Source organism: Branchiostoma belcheri, unplaced genomic scaffold, assembly GCF_001625305.1.
Source record: "Branchiostoma belcheri isolate BF01 breed outbred unplaced genomic scaffold, Haploidv18h27 scaffold2, whole genome shotgun sequence".
Classification (NCBI taxonomy): domain Eukaryota; kingdom Metazoa; phylum Chordata; class Leptocardii; order Amphioxiformes; family Branchiostomatidae; genus Branchiostoma; species Branchiostoma belcheri.
Window position 1 is genome coordinate 8,012,023 of NW_017803490.1, and position 19,556 is coordinate 8,031,578.

The following is a 19,556-nucleotide window of genomic DNA, read 5'->3' on the forward strand; positions in this document are numbered from 1 at the left end:
GTCTTGCGTACCCAAGAACGTAGATTTGCCTCTGGCACGGTTCTGAATTCATATGGACTATCTAGAACCGTGCGATAGATGAGGAATATCATATCCAGAACCATGCCTGTTCTGGATAGAGCACGGTTCTGTACATAAGTTTATAAGACGTTTCTTTTCCTTTGCACAGCTGACCCCAACTACGACACCGACAAGGATGTTCACACCGGGCATGCGGCTGACTGGCCGGTCGCCGCCTCCGTCTGGCTCTACGTTGTTCCGTGGGGAATCCGGAATCTGCTGGGCTTCATCCGGGACGAGTACGGAGATCCGGATGTCTACGTCACGGAAAACGGAAGGTGGGCAGATGTTTTTACTACAAGGATTTACATACACTGGATGTCAGAGTGTCCTAAGGGCTAGTACACTCCAGCCTGCATACACTGCCCAGGTAAGAGTCTGGCACCCAGGCTAGCCCTGGAGCCGAAGAGATAGTATGTGTACTGGTCCTGGCAACAGTCTGGGCCACCTAGGCTAGCCCTGGAGCCGAAGAGCTAAGCTTGTATACCAGTCCTGGTATCTAGGCTAGCCCTGGAGTCGAGAAGTGTACTGGCCCTGTCAACTCTGACTCCCAGACTGAGATTAGCCACAATATATGATACTTCACTTTCATACTTAACTCTACATTATATTTCATGTTTTCACCGAAACTTCAGGTCTGACCATGACCAGGATCCCGGCATTATGATGGACATGGACCGGATCTGCTACTATATGATGTACACCAACGAAGTCATGAAAGGTACCGTATATGTTTGCGGTCACATTATCCATACGCCATTTACACTATATGCACTGCACGAAAAGTGGGATTTACCAATAATTATCATGGCATCACCATCATCAGCCTCGGGATAATCCGGTGAGATACGTTTGATAAAGTCTTTTTTTTTTACATGTTCAAAGTTTAAACTTTTGACCTACAAAAAGAGCTTTCGACCAGCCAAAAAGTCTTGTCCTCTTCAGTAGCTGACCAAGAGTTAGACGTCACACTTCAAAGAAGGCACTTGGCAAGCCTCACTGGGTCAGCCTACTGAGGAAGACCACTGACTTTTCGAAATCCTTCTAGGAGAGAGAACTTATTTGTGTTAGATCAAAAGTTTAACGTAACAAAATTTCAGTACAATGTTTCTTACTTTATGACTTTTGTTTTGCATTCCACAACCAGCTCACAACCTGGACAATGTCAAGGTGAAGGCCTACACAGCCTGGTCCCTTTTGGACAACTTCGAGTGGCTATCCGGCTACTCCGAGCGTTTCGGCCTCCACTTTGTAGACTTCAACGACCCAGAGCGCACCCGGTACCCCAAAGCTTCCTCCGTCTTCTTCAAGCAACTGGTGAGAAACAACGGGTACCCGGAGGGTTCCGAGTTCACCAAGTACGTGGAGAATATGTGGTACTTTTGCCACAACACCACAGAAGCAGAAGTGAACGGACCGGCAGGGGGCGCTTCTACAATCTCGTCCCTGTTCTCGCTGTTTCTAGCGATACCTATCTTGGTGGTATGCCACTTCATCGCTTGAACAGTTGGCTGAAGTAGAGGTTCCTACGAATCTTTAATCGTAGTCTTGGTTGTGTTTAAATTTGCAGACGGAACATTGTTTTTGCTCTGTTTCTTCTTCTTCTTCTCCAAACAAATTAGTTCAATGACCTGAACCAGACGTCTATCACCATGGTAACTAGTGTTGGGTTACATAATGCTGCAATTTTATAGCAGGAAGGATTTAGACTCCTGTCATCATATGAATGTGTTTGAGTAAGAATCAACAGAGCAGACCATATGCGAAGGTAAACATTATGAACATTTTCTTTGCAAATGTTACCGTCTAAATGTGTCGTGTTGAGCCGAGTTGTCCAGCTTACTAGTACCTACAAATGCCAATGTCTTTGCTTGATAGAACGTCCTTGCTTGATGGTGTTCTTCCTAACACTAATGACGGCATTTGTGTAGCTACATGCAACGTTATCATTCCAATATTCTTCTCAAAAATAAAATATATGAGTGACGCCATATAATATATGGATACAAAATGCATTAGGCTCCCTCCAAATTTCATTTTTTTTGTGTATGTCATAAGATATTTTGATGAGAAGTGCATATGCAGGAGATACATAAATGGTTTGATAATATATGATGAAGGAAAGAAACAGGACAGGACATTACTGCAATGTTCCAATGATTTATTGCTGTTTTCATGACGAATAAAAAGACTTGTTGGTTGCTACACCGTGTTACCTCATTCAATACTTTAATATTGGTACTTTAATGTGTAATCAGGTACTTTAATATGTGTAATCAGGTACTTTAATATGTGTAATCAGGTACTTTAATATGTGTATTCAGGTACTTTAATATGTGTAATCAGGTACTTAATATGTGTAACCAGGTTTTTAGGGGTCAGAGTTCAAGGCTCTGGATGTTCGGGTCGTGCCATTCAGAATTGAGTTCAAACTTGTTTTTGAGCCGTTCAACTCGCAATCCACTCAGACTTATCATCCACCAGTCACTACTGGGATCACTATATCGGCCTAGTCTACCGGTAAGGCCCTTCTCGTATGTATATGTACCGAACCCTACCGTTTTTATTATGTGTGCACCTTGTTATTTGAATTGTTTGTCTACTATGGGCCAATTTGCGCCTGAAATAAAGAATAAAGTTACGTTACTTGTTAGTTAGAGCGTGCACGCTTAGATAGTCAGGTGAGAATTCGTAAACTTGCCAGCCAAGAACCCACACTAGTCAAGGTGGGACGGTATCTCTTTGTTTAAATACAGGTTGGCTAACGTTACACCCCCCAGTTCTGTAGTGGAATAGCCTTTTCACCTTTGACCTACAATACCCCTCTTGAAAATCCAAAACATTTTCACGCTTTGGCACAAATTCGAGGTTTTGTACTACAAGATTGTTACTGTATGATCTACGCAGCTGGGACCACGTATATGAGAAAGAGCTGGAGCTTCTTACATGGTAAGGATGGCTTTTTGTCTGGAATTTGAGCTTATTTGGGTATTAGAAGAACCGTTCTGGTTGTTGTTTTGAATGGAAGGGGGAGGGGGGCGGTCACCAAGTGTAAATACCTACAGAGATTCTGAACAGTCTGAACCAAGCTTAAACCAGCACCTAGAGACCACGTCTAGTGATATATTACTTAGACGTTAAACAAGGACAGCAACAACAACATAGCATACATATACATTTTCTGTTTACTAGTAGTAACGTTATACTTATAATATACGTCGCAGTGAATTATGAATGAATGGATGAACTTTATTGCTGGTTAGTTGTACATGGTACAAGGTATGGTAGCAATGACTTTGTGATCAATACAACAGCTGGTGTGTTACGCCGAAAGGCGGTTATACTGGCTTTACAGATACAGAAGCTGGTGTGTTACGCCGAAGGGAGGTTATACTGGCTATACAAATACAGAAGCTGGTGTGTTACGCCAAAAGGCGGTTATACTGGCTTTACAGATACAGAAGCTGGTGTGTTACGCCGAAGGGCGTTTATACCGGCTATACAGATACAGAAGCTGGTGTGTTATGCCGAAGGACGGTTTACCGGCTATACAGATACAGTAGCTGGTGTGTTACGCCGAAAGGCGGTTATACCGGCTATACAGATACAGAATAAGTCTATTCAAGAAACTATACAGGAATATACCTTTATACCATCTTCTGTCAAGGGAAACATTGCCTGTCTGTGTTGCCAATATGAACGTAAACTGCGCTGCATATTGACTTGATGTAACGTTACGCATTTCTGTCTGTTACAATACTTTCTTTTGTAAGGCACTACATATATATTGGTCTAAGTACGTAAATATGGGGTTGGGGCATTACATAAGATTAGATTGAAAATGACTCTGTCTTTGGAAAGGTCCTAGCTTCACACATGTGATCACGATACAACAGAATATATATAGGCACGGGGAATATGCAACTTAGGTATGCCCCATTTGGACAATGCTATATACCACATTACTAATATTTCAATTTTCAATTTTATTAAGAATAGTCAACATAGCAGGGGTACATAGTACTCCTGAATTGTGTGGACTTTACATATTATTAGGTATAAGAAACGCACAAGACAATTACATACAAGAGTGGGACATGAAACAAAAGAACACTAGGTCTGCATTTCGCTATTGTACAGTCTGATTGTGCAGTGGAGGAACGAGTTATATTGAAATTATGAAAGTTATTAAGACAGGAGAGTCATAATTAGAAAAAATTGAAAATGGTGCTACAACTTACAGAAGGAATTTCTTTCTCAAAACATTCAACTAATTGTTTCATTTCTAAAAAAACAATTACTACAACAATGGTTTTACTATTTTTCTCACACTTAGATATTAAGAATACATGTATGCTGTGTACTAGTATTACTACATCTTTAACATATTCTAAATTACATACATAAAACTTTTCAGGCTTTAAACAACTCCTGCAATTAAATTTGTGCAAAGATTGAGTGTAACAAGTCGTTCGGTGTGATATAGCTAGCTGCCGCCGCACCGCGTGCCTGCGAAGCTGGTGTGTTACGCCGAAGGGCAGTTACAAAAAATGTATACCGGCTATACTGATACAGATACAGAAACTATGAAAATATTTGGGTGCACTGGTGCAACCACAGAAAAAAAATCTGGGCGCACTAAGGTGCTCAATTTTGCACCCAGTATTTCGTGCCCTGATTTACTTTAAGTACATGTAGGTCTGTAGTCTATGCAAGAGTCACAGAAACAGTGGTGGTAAGAGAAGCCACACCAACCAAAGTGGGAGCAACAAGGCTTGTTACCGCAGGGATGGCATTGGCCAGGGATGGCTTCACCTTCAGAGTCAGGAACAGTAAAGTCCTTACCGCATCGCCCATCATACCGGTATGGCCAGTTCTTACTCTTAGCATGTACTGAAATGTAATAAATATACTATTAGGGCTCGAAAGACTTTTTTCAGGTACATGCAAAATTGCACATTGGCAAAAATTTTAGGTTCAATTTGAAAAAAATTGTGTGCAAAATCATACATATGTTGGTGAAGGTTAGACATATGTCCAGGAAAAACAGTTCCTCAAGCAACTGGATATGATTTTGGAAACAGTCAGATGTTTCAGGTGCCATCCACTACCTTTCGTCAGTGACAGTAAGAGACTGCAGGAGATCTAGAATGGCAGGTTTATAAGCAAGAATCACTCACTCACTCATTCAGAACCAGAAACTTTTTTTTGCAAATCAGAAAAAAATGAAGAGACGAATCCAAGAACCAACAAATTAAAATTGGTTTGGGCTTAGTACATTATATATAGAAAAACAATTAACCACCAGGGCATCTAGGGTCGATGCAGTACTCCCAGCGAGTGCTAGGGTCCGTTGTGTAGCACCAAATGGTGAACTCATGAGGGTCCTCAACTCCTCGGGGATTGCGGCAGTAATTTTCCACTAGCTCAGGGTAGTCCTGAAGAGAACAAGAAATAGCCATGCCTTCAAGTACCAGAGTTATCAACCAAGGATTGAGGTGTTCTTCTTTTCTAGAACTATCGCAGAGCGGAACTTGCTGTCACCAAGTACAGTATACGTAGGGGCATTGTCATTAGATAGCTTTAAACAATGTCTAGAGTTAGATGTTCTAGGGTTAGGTCTAACATGTACAAGTCATTCGGTGTAATGTAGCCAGTGTGTTATGCCGAAGGGCGGTTATACCGGCCCGGCTACACAGCTACAGAAGCTGGTGTGTCGAAGGGTGGTTATACCGGCTATACAGATACAGAAGCTGGTGTGTTATACCGAGGGGTGGTTATACCGGCTATACAGATACAGAAGCTGGTGTGTTATGCCGAAAGGCGGTTATACCAGCCATACAGATACAGAAGCTGGTGTGTTATGCCGAAAGGCGGTTATACCGGCTATACAGATACAGATACATGTCTACCTCCGGCTGGTAGCTGTGATTATGTGGATAGTCGGAGTCCCATCGCTGGCAGGTTTTCCCGTCTCTGGTCATGGAAAGGTTCCCTCGGTAGTCTGAACCGCCAGACTTGAAGGCACAGCCTAGGATTTGAAGAAAAAACTGTCTTGATTGTCCTTTAAAATGACATTTTACATTTAATTGAAATGTCGATAAGTGGTGTCTTTCAATTCCAATGCAATTTCTGTATTATAATATATAATTAGTTTAGCCGGAATAACCGCTCTTCAGCGTAACACACCAGCTTGAACTATATACATGTACAGGTTGTATATGCATATACCCCAGTACATGGACCTGTGCAGGTTAGGTGCAGGTATACATCAGAAATACCTGCACAGCTCCAATTTTACCTGCACTAACCTGCATATACCCAGTACATGGACCAGTGCAGGTTAGGTGCAGGTAGACATCAGAAATACCTGCACAGCTCCAATTTTACCTGCACTAACCTGCATATACCCAGTACATGAACCAGTGCAGGTTAGGTGCAGGTAGACATCAGAAATACCTGCGCAGCCCCAATTATACCTGCACTGAGGTGCATATATACACCCAGTATTTCAAGAATCAACTAGAATCAGACCTTACCGCACACTGGCAAGTCACAAAAGTCCCATCTGGCCCCCTTTTCCGTGGTGTAGCACCAAACTCTGGGAGCGTTGCCAGCAGGATTCCTGCATATGGTAGAATTAATATGCTTTAGTAAGATAGATCTAAATAAGAAATAAAACTTAATCAATGCTTGTGATGTTTTTTTATTACTTACTTATTACAGTTTGAATATATTATTAGTTTTTAACACATTTGATAGAATTCGGAAAATTCGCGACTCATTTTCATACCTTTGAATGGCCATAATTCACTAATGGTGTGTCCGATTTTGTTCAAATAGAACCATTCCGTTTCATTTACAAAGACCTATCCAAATTGACATCAAGTTCAGAAAGTATGAAGAGTTTGAAATTTTTGTGCACCACCCCTACCTGCAGTGGTTGTTCTGCTCCAGCCCTCCCGATGGGTAGTGAGCAGATGTGTAGTCATGTTCGTGGGGTGTCTGAGTGTCCCAGTGCTGGCAGGTCCGGCCTGTTTTGGTCACAGAGACAGTTCCTCGGTAGGATTTCCCGTTCCCCACCTGGCAATCTTCTGCTTGATGAAATTCTAAAAAGAATTAAGCAATAAAAATAATGATTATAATAATTATGTTTACCGAAGGAAAACATATTGTTTTTACTCAGTTTCTTCCTCTTCTGTTCCAAACACTAACCTCTGACCTGGCCAATGACATGATTTGTTGACGTCTGTCACCACGGTGACTGGTGTTGGGTTACATAATGTTGCAATTTCATGGTCTGGTCTACTCCTGTCACCATATACTAGTAGTACATGTGTGTGAATGTGTTTGAGTAAAAATTACCAGGGCAGACCATGTCCAAAAGTAAAGCAAATGTTACTTCTTTAGTTCTGTTATGAACTTCAAGTGAGCCCAAGCCTACACCACTTCTTCCAGACTAGCATTATGGTTCAACCGACTAAAGGCCTAAGAAAAATATGTTGTGTTTCCTGTTTCAGTTCTGAAAAAAATAGGGAAATTCAAGCAAACAGTCAGACATCAAAAGCAGTGCTATTGCTACTAGTACCTCTAGATCTATTTTAACAAAGTTCAAGGTAAAAGTACTTTGTAACTACATGCACAGAATAACAAGTTACTAGTACAGAAAAGTCAGATAATTTTTGTACCTGTTTTATCGACAGACGAATCAGTCATTTCCTGCAGGGCAGTTTGCTCCCAGTAGGGGGTGCTGAGAAACTGTGTTCCGCCTACAAACACGTACACAAAACATGTACGTTTTAATTTTTTCTTTAATTTTTTTTTATTAGACTTTGGCAATCTCAATCAATTTAGTGATCCAACTGATACAATACAGTTTAATAAAAGTAAAACTTCCACAAGGACACATTTTCAATGCCAAATTTATCTTCTCAAGACCTCCCCACAAACTAGTCAAATTAGGGTCTTGAATTATGCTGACTAAAGATACAATGGGAAACTCAAGCAAACAGACAGACATCAAAAGCAATGCTATTGCTACTGGTACATCTATTTTCACAGAAATCAAGGTATGAAGTAACTACAGAATAACAAGTTACTAGACTACAGAAAAGTCAGATAATTTTTGTACCTGTTTTATCGACAGACGAATCAGTTGTTTCCTGCTGGGCAGTTTGCTCCCAGTAGGGGGTGCTGAGAAACTGTGTTCCGCCTTCAAACGCGTACACGGAGGTTTCTGTCTTACATGGCCCGCCATTTGAACTTTGACCTGACAGTGGTACAAACAGAAAACATTTCATGCACATGAAAAAGAGAATTAAACATTCAAGCATTAATGTCTGAAGAGGGGGTGTTATTTTCCGAATTGAATGGATCTATACCATTATCACGTCACAGTTTGTTTACCTGTTCTAAAGAACATTCTAGAACGGTCAGTTAAAGAATAAAGATCATTTCAAAGTAAGGTAATGATGTCTGATTTTTTCTGCATCTAGTTGTGTTGACACAGCATTACATGCCGCATGGGTGATTTAGTTGTGACATTAGACGAAAGTAGTACTGTATTAAAAGCCTTATATTAGGCTAACGCTACACAAACACACACCGCGCTACGCACCCCTGTACAATATAAATGTCTATTAACCGGCATTCATTGCGGTAAACAAACTGTGACGTAGTAATGGTATAGGTCCATTGAATAGATTATTTATCGATTAAGACATTTTTTGCAGATTGAAGTTCACTTGTGCAATTTGTGTTCTATGCCTGGAAATGAATCCATGATCTCAGTCTTATATCTGTTGGTCATTCAACACCACATAAAGAAACAACATTAACTACATTTGTATAACACTTTTGATGGTATGGCAGGGCTCAAAATACTTTCTCATGCATACTTGCACTGAAAATTACCTGTGCCACTTAATTAGAAGTTAGAATGCATAGATCATACTAAAGACTGTTTCCAAACCATAATGCCATTCTTTCTTTTACGCTGCGTAGCTATGTTATTGAAGTCAATGCAGCTGCATCAAAAACAATTACTCATACACCTACATGTACAAAAGACATTAGAAGTACATGCAAAACACCTAAAACCAGTTGCATAGATTGCAAAATCTGTGCTGCTAAATGAAGATATCATTCGATTTGCCATCAGGCATCGTCAAGTGTCAGCCTCCATGTGGCCACAGTTTTGCCCAGGCAACATTTGGTTGCGAACATGCAATTTTGCATATGCCTTTAGGTCAAGACTTGTATGTTTGGGACTGAACCTAAACCTCTGGACTTGAATCCAGGCCTGAACCGAAACCTTGGATACAGATATGATAACAACATGTTTGCTTACCGTGAGAGATGGAGCAAAATATGAAGAGTATCATGCAGAACTGGAGAGACATTTTTTCTTCACTCTCTTTACTCTTCAGGACTAGTACTGTACCCCAACAACAAAATGTAGCGGCTCGGTGGCCAGTCTTCTCCCAGTTCGTCTATGAAATATGCAAAATACCACCTGGCATGGGTTCTCCTCTGAAGAGGAAATTTGTCTGCCATCCACAAAATGTTCTTTTTGTTGATCTTTCACATGGTCGATATGAGATGTAGATGAAAGTCTGAGACATCAAAAGCGATGTGAACAATGGAAAACCAGCATTTTCACTTCCACTTCACTGTTGTTTCATGTCTATTCCTCTGAAGCTGCCAGCATGTAACTGGATTTACACTAAGCCCAAAAGGCTGTCTACAAGAAACAATCAAAACAGCTAAAATATGTTCTGATATACTCTCAAAAAACATAGGATACAGAGATAGAAAGGTAACATTGCAAAGCAAATGCATCATGTTTACCTTCACCTTGCTAAAATATTTGAAGCTCCTAAAAGCCCCCCTCCCCCCAAGTCTTTAAGCCTTATTCAGTTACTAGCCATCATTTTTGTTGACTATATTATTGACTACTACCCTTTGTTATAAACGTTACTGCTTTGTTTAATATATATTATTCTTACTCAAACACATTCTGAACTGAGAAAACACATTCATATATTATATGGTGACCATGCAGCCCCTCTTGACCACAGTTCTGCATGGCACTTACAACATTATGTAACCCAACACCAGTTACTATGGTAACAGACGTCTGGTCCTGGTCATTGACCTTTTGTGTTTGGAATGGAAGAAGAAGAAGAGGAAGAAACTGAGCAAAAACAATGTTTTCCTTTGATATACATTATTGTACATAAAAAGCCCCCCCCCAAGTTTTTAAGGTTATACATTTACTATTGAGGGATGGTTGAGATTTTAAAAAAGAACCTCCAGACTGCAGAGTTTGTTACTGCATCACACAATCAGACTCTACAACAGTCAAATATAGACTTAGTCTTTATATGTTGTATATATTGGTGTTGTGAATCTGTATGTTTTGTTCGTGCCTGCATTGTATTTCATGTACATGTAAGGTTAATACAATTCAGCATGCAATAATTTTTTCGTTTATGTATATATATTGACCAGTGTTTTGAATGAAGAATTTTTATAAATCCTGAAAAAAAGTCTTTTGTTTTTACATAACTTTCAGGTGCAATAAAACTGCAGTGAGCAAAGCTATTGCCATGGCAACTCACCAGAAACACCAGTATCCTGAGCATGCTCAGAACGTGCTGCGGAGGCTGAACCAGCAGAGGCGGGCGGGGCACCCTGTCTGTGACATCGCTATACAGGTACATGTACCATCACTGATACAGTCAATCTCATTACTAACTCAGATTGTACCTAAACTGATCCTTCCTTTCTCTCTATACTCTACGGCAATCACTCAATATCTTTATTTGCAATCAGATACATATTCATGCACAGATACAGATTCATGTCACGTGTACAGATATAAAGATACAGATTTTCCGAGTAGGAATTTACCGTGTCAGTCCCTACACCTGAGTGAGTGTCACAGTTGACACGGTGGCCTTTGCGTGGATTTGTTTAAGGTGGATAACAGGTTGTGAATCTGAGACCCACTGACTTGGGCACCCGTCTTCCCCAGCGGATCCATATCGAGGGAGACGTGCTGGTTCCGGTTGGGATGCTTGCAGATCCTTCCTTTAAAATGGTGCTATATACTTCTATATACAGTCAAAACTAAGAAGAAAAGTGGTCGCCTTGGACAGGTGGTCTCCTTGAAGAGGGTCGCCTCACAATATGACTGAGACATAAATGGTTTCCAAGTCGAGATGTTTTAATGTCAAATGCTGTAAGTAACTTGTTCTGTGGTGAATGCATGTGGGGAGGGTGGTGCATACAATGTAATTACATGCTTGCATCAATGGGGAAAATGGTGGTCACCAAAGCCAGGTGGCCAGCTAGAAGAGGTGGTCACCTTAGCAGGTTTGTCTGTGTCTATACATCTACATCTGCTATATATATATATATATATATATATATATATATGGCCTCCTTCAGTCAATATTGACCATCATGGTAAAATCCTAATATAAATCCTAAAAATCCCAATTTCGATATTAACAGTGTTCTGACTTACAGGTGAAGGCCATGTAGCTTCTAGACCATAGCCTGGGTACTATCCGGATTTTCGCTCCGCAACGCAAAAAAAATTTTCGAGTGTTGCGGAGCAAAAATCCGGATGGTACCCAGGCTATCTAGACCATAGTTTATCTTTTATATTCTATAATGCTTCACTGGGTCAGTCTCTTGAGGAACACCAGAGTGACTGGTCAAAAGCTCTAGGTGAGAGAATTTTTTGTGTTGGACCAAAAGTTTTAACTTTAAACATATTCTATGATCATTTATCTGTTAATTCTTTCAGGTACAGGACTATGTCTTCTGGGCCCACAAGTGTATCCTCTGTGGTTCCTCTGGTTATTTTGCCTCAATCCTCACCAACAGTACAACCAGCAGTAAGGTCCAGCTTCCAGGCCTAACTCCTCAAGGTAACTCTCCAGTACCATACCTGGTTCGCATATTGAACAATTCCTCCAAATAATGTGTATCGTATTTCTAGGGTGGTTAGTCTGTCCTCTAGTCTTATTTTTTTACTTTGTACATTATTGTGTTAGTATTTCATATATGTCTGTAATTGTTAGTTTTTAATGTTGAAATTGAAACTGTTATTTTGAGGTATTTAATGTATAAAGACATGGATTTTATTATTGAATAATTTAGCAATTTTAATGTGTAAATATATGTCAAATCAAATTGTACAGCAAGACACAATTTAGCCTATGGCTACAAGGTCTTGTTTTGTTTTCACAAATAAACCATTTGATTGATTGATTGATTGATTGATTGATTGATTGATTGATTGATTGATTGATTGATTGATTGATTGATTGATTGATTGATTGATTGATTGATTGATTGATTGATTGATTGAAGGTGTAGCCGTGGTGTTAGACTTCATATACACCTCTGAGCTCAAACTCACCATTGAGAATGCCTTGGAGACGAATAACGCTGCAAACTTCTTACAAGTGATGGACATACTCAACAACTGTAGCACATTTCTAGCTGCTGCACTGCGCCCACCACCATCAGAGGTAGGGCATATGCAGGATAATCCTTGGTCGTTGAAGAGGTTCATCAGTCATATATGCATGTAACATTAACAGTTAATTGAATATGGGTGGGATAGGTATGAACTTTTACATTTTAGGAGTTTCTATTCTAATATCTAAGTAATTTCTAGTATCTGTATAGCCGGTGTAACACTGTACCAGCTTCGCAGGCACGCGGCACGGCGGCAACTGGCTATATTACACCGATCTACTTGTCACACCTAATCCTTGAACATCTAACTCTAGACATAGTTTAAAGCTATCTAATGACAATGCTCCTGCTGTACTTGGTGACAGCGAGTTCCACTCTGCAATAGTTCTAGGAAAGAATGAATTCTTGAACACCTCAATCCTTGGTTGATAACTCTGGTACTTGAACGCATGGCTATTTCTTGTTCTCTTCTGGGCTGGTATTAGGTACTTAGTACACCAGTTTATGCTATATGTCTTCATTGAGTATAAAACTTTTTCTTCATTCATTCATTCATAGGTAAGCGGAACAAGGAATGTCCACTCCACCAGCAGCGATGTGGGAAACAGGCAGAGTTCGAGCGTGTCCAGTCCGTTGGGGTCTGTGTCTCCTTCGAGTGGGTCCCAGGATGATAGCAGGAGCAAGCTGGGTTATCCGTATCTAAGTACCATGCTGCAAGAATACGCTGCAAAGTCAGCCTCCTCTTCTACTCCTAATATCGTAGTCGAAACGTCGGAGAACCAACCGTCTACACAGAGCATATCCCGTCCAAGTTCTGGTGCCAAAAATGCGAGCCAGTCAAACTTCTCGCCTGAGCCTAGCAGACAGACTGACATACAGAGAGCACCAGAGTGGAGCTCAGGTTCAAATGACAACTCTAGGGACACGACCTTTAACCCCAGCAGGCTGTCTCAGAGAGACGGGGAGGGCGGAAGGTCAGAGGTCGTGGTGGTGAAGGTCGAAAACGAAGACAACGAGGTCACATCTTGTTCGCAGGAAAACGAGACAACGTTTACATCACAAGGGAGAAGAAACTCCGAAGAAAGAAACCAACAATCCTCACTAAGAACGAAGCGGTTTAAAACGGCCTCTCCAAGGTCGTCGTCGTCTGGTGCAGAGGATCACCATGGCAACCACGGTCCCCATGGCAATGATCACCATGGCAACCAAAGTCACCATGGTAACAATCACCATGGCAACCATGGCCACCATGGTAATGATCACCATGGCAACCACGGTCCCCATGGCAATGATCACCATGGCAACGATCACCATGGCAACCATAGTCACCATGGCAATGATCACCATGGTAAACAGACGACCTTGCAGGAGGACACCATGGGGTCACTGGTTCTCTCCTGCACGTCCGACAGCACCGCCATCTTGGAGGAGGTCGAAGGTCAGGGGTCAGAGGGCAACGACCCACAGGCTAATAATGTCAAAGAGGAGCTCATGGCGGCATGCTCTTTGGGTAGCTCTGTTTCGGTATCACGTGACCTCTATGTCAGAAACCAGCATGTCGTTTTCCAGACAGGAGCGGGAGGGAGTGCGGATCAAGCAGACGTGACGCAGGGTGCCATTGTTCTGTGCGATGAGTGCGGAGCTCTGTTCTCCAGCCAGAGCGCCCTACAGCAGCACCGACTCAGCGTACACCACTGCTTACAGCCATTCAAATGCCACGTCTGCCCCGCTGCCTTCCGCAGGAGCTACGAACTTGACCGCCATCTTGTTTTCCACAGCCAAAACTTTGCGGCGGTGCAGGGCACGTCAGGCACCCCTCCGTCTATCGTTATCGCTGGCACGTCTTTTTCTGAGCAGCGAGAATTTGCAGCGGACAAGCCGTTTCACTGTGATATTTGTCGGATTTCATTTAAAACGAAGAGTAACCTCTCGCAGCACAACCTGTTTCGCCACACGGAGGAACGGCCATTTAAATGTGAGCTCTGCCACGCTGGCTTCAAGCGCAACTTTGAGCTCAATCGCCACATGAACACTCACAATAGGAGAAGAGATATGGACGGAGCCATTTAATTTGTCCCAAACATGCAAATGAGGTAAATTCAACGTTCAAGTGTGAACTGTGCCACGTGGGCTTCAAGCGCAACTTTGAAGTCAATGGACACTCACAATAGGAGAAGAGATATGGACTCGACCATTGAACTTGTCCTAAACATGCAGATGGGATGGATAAAAAATGTCCAGCACATGCAGCTACTGCAGTAGCAATGAAAGCTGCCAGGGGCCCTTAATTTAGAGTTTCTCTTCATTTTTTTGAGACCTACCCACATGCCATGGTGCCAAATATCATACAAATCTGTCTACCGTCAATCTTGTGGGTTTTGGCCTTCCACATTCAGTGTTTACTCTTCTCAATAAGTGTGTCCCTAGTATGCACAGGGCCATCAGCTTTACATCACCATATGAAAAGGTAAATTCAACTCCCCCACAATTGATCCCAAGTACATGTAGGGTTTAATTTTTTATCATACACACCTATATTATTATCTGTTTTTTATTGTTTTTATTCATAGTGTTTCATTGTTTTTCACATTATTTATTGTTTGTTGAAAGCCTAGAATTTTATCATAATAATTATTTAGTATCCCAAGAAATTTCTTACTGTCTACTAGTGTCTAGTAATTTTGTTCTAAAGTTAATGTCTTCAGATGTTTTGCTTCCATTATTTTATTCTTGTTTACTTCTACTAAATAAGTAACTACACATGTATACTACAGTTTGCACATTTATTTTCTTTCCATGCATCACTGCAAGGTATGCAACAGAAGTAGACATGATAGACTTATATAGACTAATATGTTGGTCTTTTACGTCAATAACTGTTAGACATCCAGGTAAAGAGATACAGAAGAAGACACAACAAAACTGTTAACAAGACAAGAAATTTATAAAAATATTTCACAGGGATGTTCGATTTCTTGTTGCTTCTTGGTTAGATTTTCTTTCCCGTTACATGCAGCATCCCCTTTATATCACTATAGTGAACTTTCTCTCGCACAGGACATTTATACTCAGAAGTCTCCAGGTCAGTAAAGCCTGCCTCGGAGAGTGTCGTCAGCACAAACTCTGTGTCGAGACACAGGCAGGGAATCAGGTGCACAATCTATTTTCTTTTTGCATGCATCACTGCAAGGTATATGTAAATATGATATACTTTGTAAGTCTTTTACGTCTGTGACTGTTAGACATACAGGTAATGAGATACACAAGAAAACTGTTAACAAACCAATTGATTTATAAAAACTCTAAATATTTCATAGAGGCATGAGATCTTGTTGCTTCTCGGTTAGATTTTCTTTCCTGTTACATGCAACATCCCCTTTATATCACTATACTGAACTTTCTCTCGCACAGGACATTTATACTCAGAAGTCTCCAGCTCTGTAAAACCTGCCTCGGAGAGTGTCGTCAACACAAACTCTGTGTCGAGACAGAGGGAATCCGGTGTCTTGTTGCCTTCCTTGTCCACCCAGTAGGTAACCCCGATGTAGGTTTGTAAGATGAGGTTTCCGCCAGGCTTTAGGAGTGTAGAGATGTTCCTTACAGCTTGAGCATAGGCAGACCTTTGAAAAAGAGACAACAAAAGAGGTATGAAGAAAGGAAGACCAACTGGGCTTGGGGCTATTATAGGATTCTATCTTCTTTTATATCACTTTATTGTAAATGACAGATATCCCAATGATTTTCAGGGTTTCTAGTCATATTGTTGTAAGGAGTATCAAAGAAAAGCATTTTATGCCAAGGCTGTGCGCTATTAAAGGCTTAAACTATTGTCCTTTGGGTTTATACTTACTTCATTCTTCTTACAGTTCTTAACTATTGTCCTTTGGGTTTACAGAATGTTATTCTTCTTACAGTTTTAAAAGCATTGCTCATTCATATGTGTGTCTTGAACAGAGAAGTTTTATCGTACCTGCGCATTACATTCATTGCAAGTTGCTGTACAATTTTCATGCCATAAAATCTTTTTATGGTGCTGCATCTTTTACAAAGTACGTTACAAAACCTTGGTAGCTGGCAGGGTAATCTCTAGAACTATAAACTTAAGATAAAAAATAGTATCTTCCATACCTTCCTTTGTCGTAACATGCCGACTCCAGACAGTAAGCAGAAATGATGGTGTCGAACGGCTCAAACTCAGCCGGGTGGAGGGGGTTGGTGTTAAATACATCACAGGGAACTGCATCTTTGATGGCGCTGCGTAGCTGTTCTTGCCGAGACTCCCATCTCATAGTTTACAAGAAAGAAAGAATTTTATTGACATGACTTGAGTACAGAGAGGTCTAAGTACAACGACTTTGGTAAGGTGTACAACTAGACACACAAGCAGACGATGATGGTACAAAAGAATTAATCTACCTACAATACTATAGATGGGTCAACTTAATAATATACTACTTGTTCCAGGGTCTAAAGATTCTTTGATATATTTTCCTATTTGCACACAAAGCTATTACCATCCAGAATGAAATTGAATTTATCTATAGCAACAAGTATTAAGAGATTTATCCCTCTGTGTGATGTTTGCAGTTTTTATAAGTTTCTTTTATTCATTATTGTGAATGTCTCTGTCTCAACGTCTGTACGTATTTTAGAATTATTAATATCAAACTAGACTAATATCAGACTTATTTTTGTACATGTAGGTCCCGTGATGGTTATCCATGATCCAATTGTGGATTCTCCCTACCTTGAGCCCTCCAATCCAGCGACGTGTTTCACGAAGGGGCTCCAATCAAATGCTTGCTTATTACCGTCCTTCCATTTCTTTATTTCCGCTAAGGCCCCCTGAAAAAGTTGAAAGTTCATCACTAAAAAGCGTTGTCGACAATGTATCTAAGGGTTTGCTACAGTCCTTTTGCCACATGGCAGGAGTCCTTTGCTACAACAGTACTAATCGTTTTGTTTAGATTGCAGATATCGTCAAGGCAAATGTAAATTCCATAATATTATTCTTCCAGTTCCTTTGTTGCTAGCAACGTGGTACCGTAACCTTACATTGTTATGTTGCAGTTGGTATCAGTAGGCCATTTTAGTCTATTCTATTTATCTAAATAGAGAGAATGATATACATGCATGGTCACTTGTGTATGCAATTGAATGTCTAGCGTGGGGAGGGGCGCAGATGTCATTTGCAGCTTGTACATTCCAACACTATATAGGGCGCTTACCCTATGAAAGTCTGAACAAATGATTTCCGGAAACACGCGACTGGCGCTGACCAACTGATACACTGTCGGGCCTGATCCTATGTCCAGAAGTCTTCCTCCAAAACCTTTGCCTGCAACATAACATACATGTACAACATTATGCAGTACAAACTGCTCCGCCCCTGAGGCGTCACCAAAAAGGATCAAAAGTTCCCATTCGAACACAGCGTCGAAGCCCCTGTTCTATTTCTTCTTTTCCCGCGCCTTTGTGGAGGTGTTCGAAATAGAATAGGGGGTTCGATGTGTTCGAAATAGAACAGTTAGGGTTCGACGTGTTCCAACGGTCTATTGTTGCTTTCCATAGATCCAGCCATGACTATCAAACCTGGTCACTAGTTTCTACAGGCCGGGCTTCATATAGACTGGATTTTCTCGGCATTCCAAGCTTATATGCTCGGTTGGCCAGCAAGTTTTGAAAGTTTGACTTAATTAACAGCTATCTCAAGGTGGCTGAGGCGAAACTTCGTTGGGGGCATGTTAGACTTGATGCCGAAGAGCTGTGACATGTGTGGGCCCTGTGGATAGTCTGGATTCCAGGTTATGTCATGAGATGACCTGAGCGTACTTTGTACTGTGCGAAACATGTTTCAAAGGGTGAAACCTCCATGTCAATGAGCTAGGATCACTTAGGATAAGAACTTCACTAAATATTGTCTCTTATGCTTTCCTTTTTCATAAAACCTGACCATTTTATTACAATTGACTTTTAGTACAATGCTACACGATTAAGTAAGAATTGACGAAGTTCTGCTAATGATATTCCTTATTCTTGGCTTGGCTTATAAAGATTCGTTAATTCCTGCTTGTTTGACTTGAATTTCAAAACATTGTTGTAGTGTATGCATGAACGCTACTGTACCTTCGCTAAAGGTCCGGTGAAACTGTTCCATGCTCCAAGGCATCCACTCCCCCTCGTCTGGACACTTTTCCCCCGTCAAATCGGAGTAGAAGTACTCCAGATACTCCCTGGCGTTCTTGAAATACTCGTACTCTTCTTGCTCGGCAGACATCTTCGCTACGACCTGGCCACGATAGTTGTAACTCGTCGTGTAAGATTTTGTTGATGTCGTGGAGTTTTCAGTCAGGCTGTGATAGAATTTCAACCAACCGACAAGGATCTAAGGCAGACTTTTGCGTAACAAGACAGCTTAATTTTACACGATATAAGCACGACTGTCACAAGACGATGTCCTCTCAGTTTGCAATCGTACGTACGACGTTTGCGGCCTTGTCCTCATCTGTATATTTGTGCATACACGATGCACATGAGTGCTGGCGTGTTTTGTCTAATCCGTTTGTATCAAGCGTACAGGTATACAATGTTCAAAGGTCATAATTGATAGCATCCGCCAGGTAGGCCTTCCCAAGGGGTAATGGATGCAATATTTGAAGAATTTGGCAAAAATGGGTTAATAATTGGCCAAAAGTTTGAGCCAGTGATAAGAGTGACATTTTTTTCTTTCTACATTACTAGCTTGCCGTTTTCAGGTTTTCATTCTAGGGTTAATGACACATTTAAACACTATTCATAGAATAGAGTTTAGGTACTTATTTTGTTTCAGCATTGTCTGTTTTTAGTGGGAGTTAGAATTTAAATGTACATAAGGAGAAGAAAAAGTTATTGTGAAAAACACTTAAACGTTATCGCATTGGTGACAAAGGTGGCTGGACCAAGGACGTACCAGGCACCGCGTGCCACTACTAAAAGCTCACTTACTTTGCTAAACCAAT

At 41.0% G+C, this 19,556-nt stretch overlaps 3 protein-coding genes across 3 annotated transcripts in view; 2 read left to right on the forward strand and 1 right to left on the reverse strand.

Moving 5' to 3' along the window:
• The window catches only part of LOC109468489 (lactase-phlorizin hydrolase-like), a 20,333-nt gene extending 18,076 nt beyond the window's left edge, over window positions 1–2,257 (forward strand). Inside the window, exons 19-21 of the mRNA XM_019766733.1 lie at window positions 170–338; window positions 696–781; window positions 1,208–2,257. Coding sequence (XP_019622292.1) covers window positions 170–338; window positions 696–781; window positions 1,208–1,563 — 611 coding nt within the window. The 3' untranslated portion in view covers window positions 1,564–2,257. The remainder of the gene's footprint in view (window positions 1–169; window positions 339–695; window positions 782–1,207) is intronic.
• Window positions 2,258–10,670: 8,413 nt separating this feature from the next.
• On the forward strand, window positions 10,671–14,646 carry LOC109468490 (zinc finger and BTB domain-containing protein 44-like). The gene is made up of 5 exons (XM_019766734.1): window positions 10,671–10,778; window positions 11,879–12,002; window positions 12,448–12,608; window positions 13,117–13,575; window positions 13,927–14,646. The coding sequence occupies exons 1-5, from the start codon at window positions 10,671–10,673 to the stop codon at window positions 14,626–14,628; spliced, it is 1,554 nt and encodes a 517-aa protein (XP_019622293.1). The 3' UTR covers window positions 14,629–14,646.
• Window positions 14,647–15,670: 1,024 nt separating this feature from the next.
• LOC109468491 (nicotinamide N-methyltransferase-like) lies at window positions 15,671–18,835 on the reverse strand. The gene is made up of 5 exons (XM_019766735.1): window positions 18,685–18,835; window positions 17,838–17,896; window positions 17,306–17,403; window positions 16,687–16,842; window positions 15,671–16,178 (listed from the first exon to the last, which is right to left on the reverse strand). The coding sequence occupies exons 1-5, from the start codon at window positions 18,833–18,835 to the stop codon at window positions 15,902–15,904; spliced, it is 741 nt and encodes a 246-aa protein (XP_019622294.1). The 3' UTR covers window positions 15,671–15,901.
• Window positions 18,836–19,556: the final 721 nt, after the last annotated feature.

Coding starts and splice junctions, on each gene's coding strand:
- LOC109468491 (XM_019766735.1), bottom strand. CDS start 18,835: ATGTCTGCCGAGCAAGAAGAGTACGAGTATTTCAAGAACGCCAGGGAG. Junction 16,843..17,305: donor GCTGGATTGGAGGGCTCAAG/GTAGGGAGAATC, acceptor GTAAACTATGAG/ATGGGAGTCTCGGCAAGAAC. Junction 16,179..16,686: donor GCATGTTACGACAAAGGAAG/GTATGGAAGATA, acceptor TCTTTTTCAAAG/GTCTGCCTATGCTCAAGCTG.
- LOC109468490 (XM_019766734.1), top strand. CDS start 10,671: ATGGCAACTCACCAGAAACACCAGTATCCTGAGCATGCTCAGAACGTG. Junction 12,003..12,447: donor TCCAGGCCTAACTCCTCAAG/GTAACTCTCCAG, acceptor GATTGATTGAAG/GTGTAGCCGTGGTGTTAGAC. Junction 12,609..13,116: donor TGCGCCCACCACCATCAGAG/GTAGGGCATATG, acceptor ATTCATTCATAG/GTAAGCGGAACAAGGAATGT.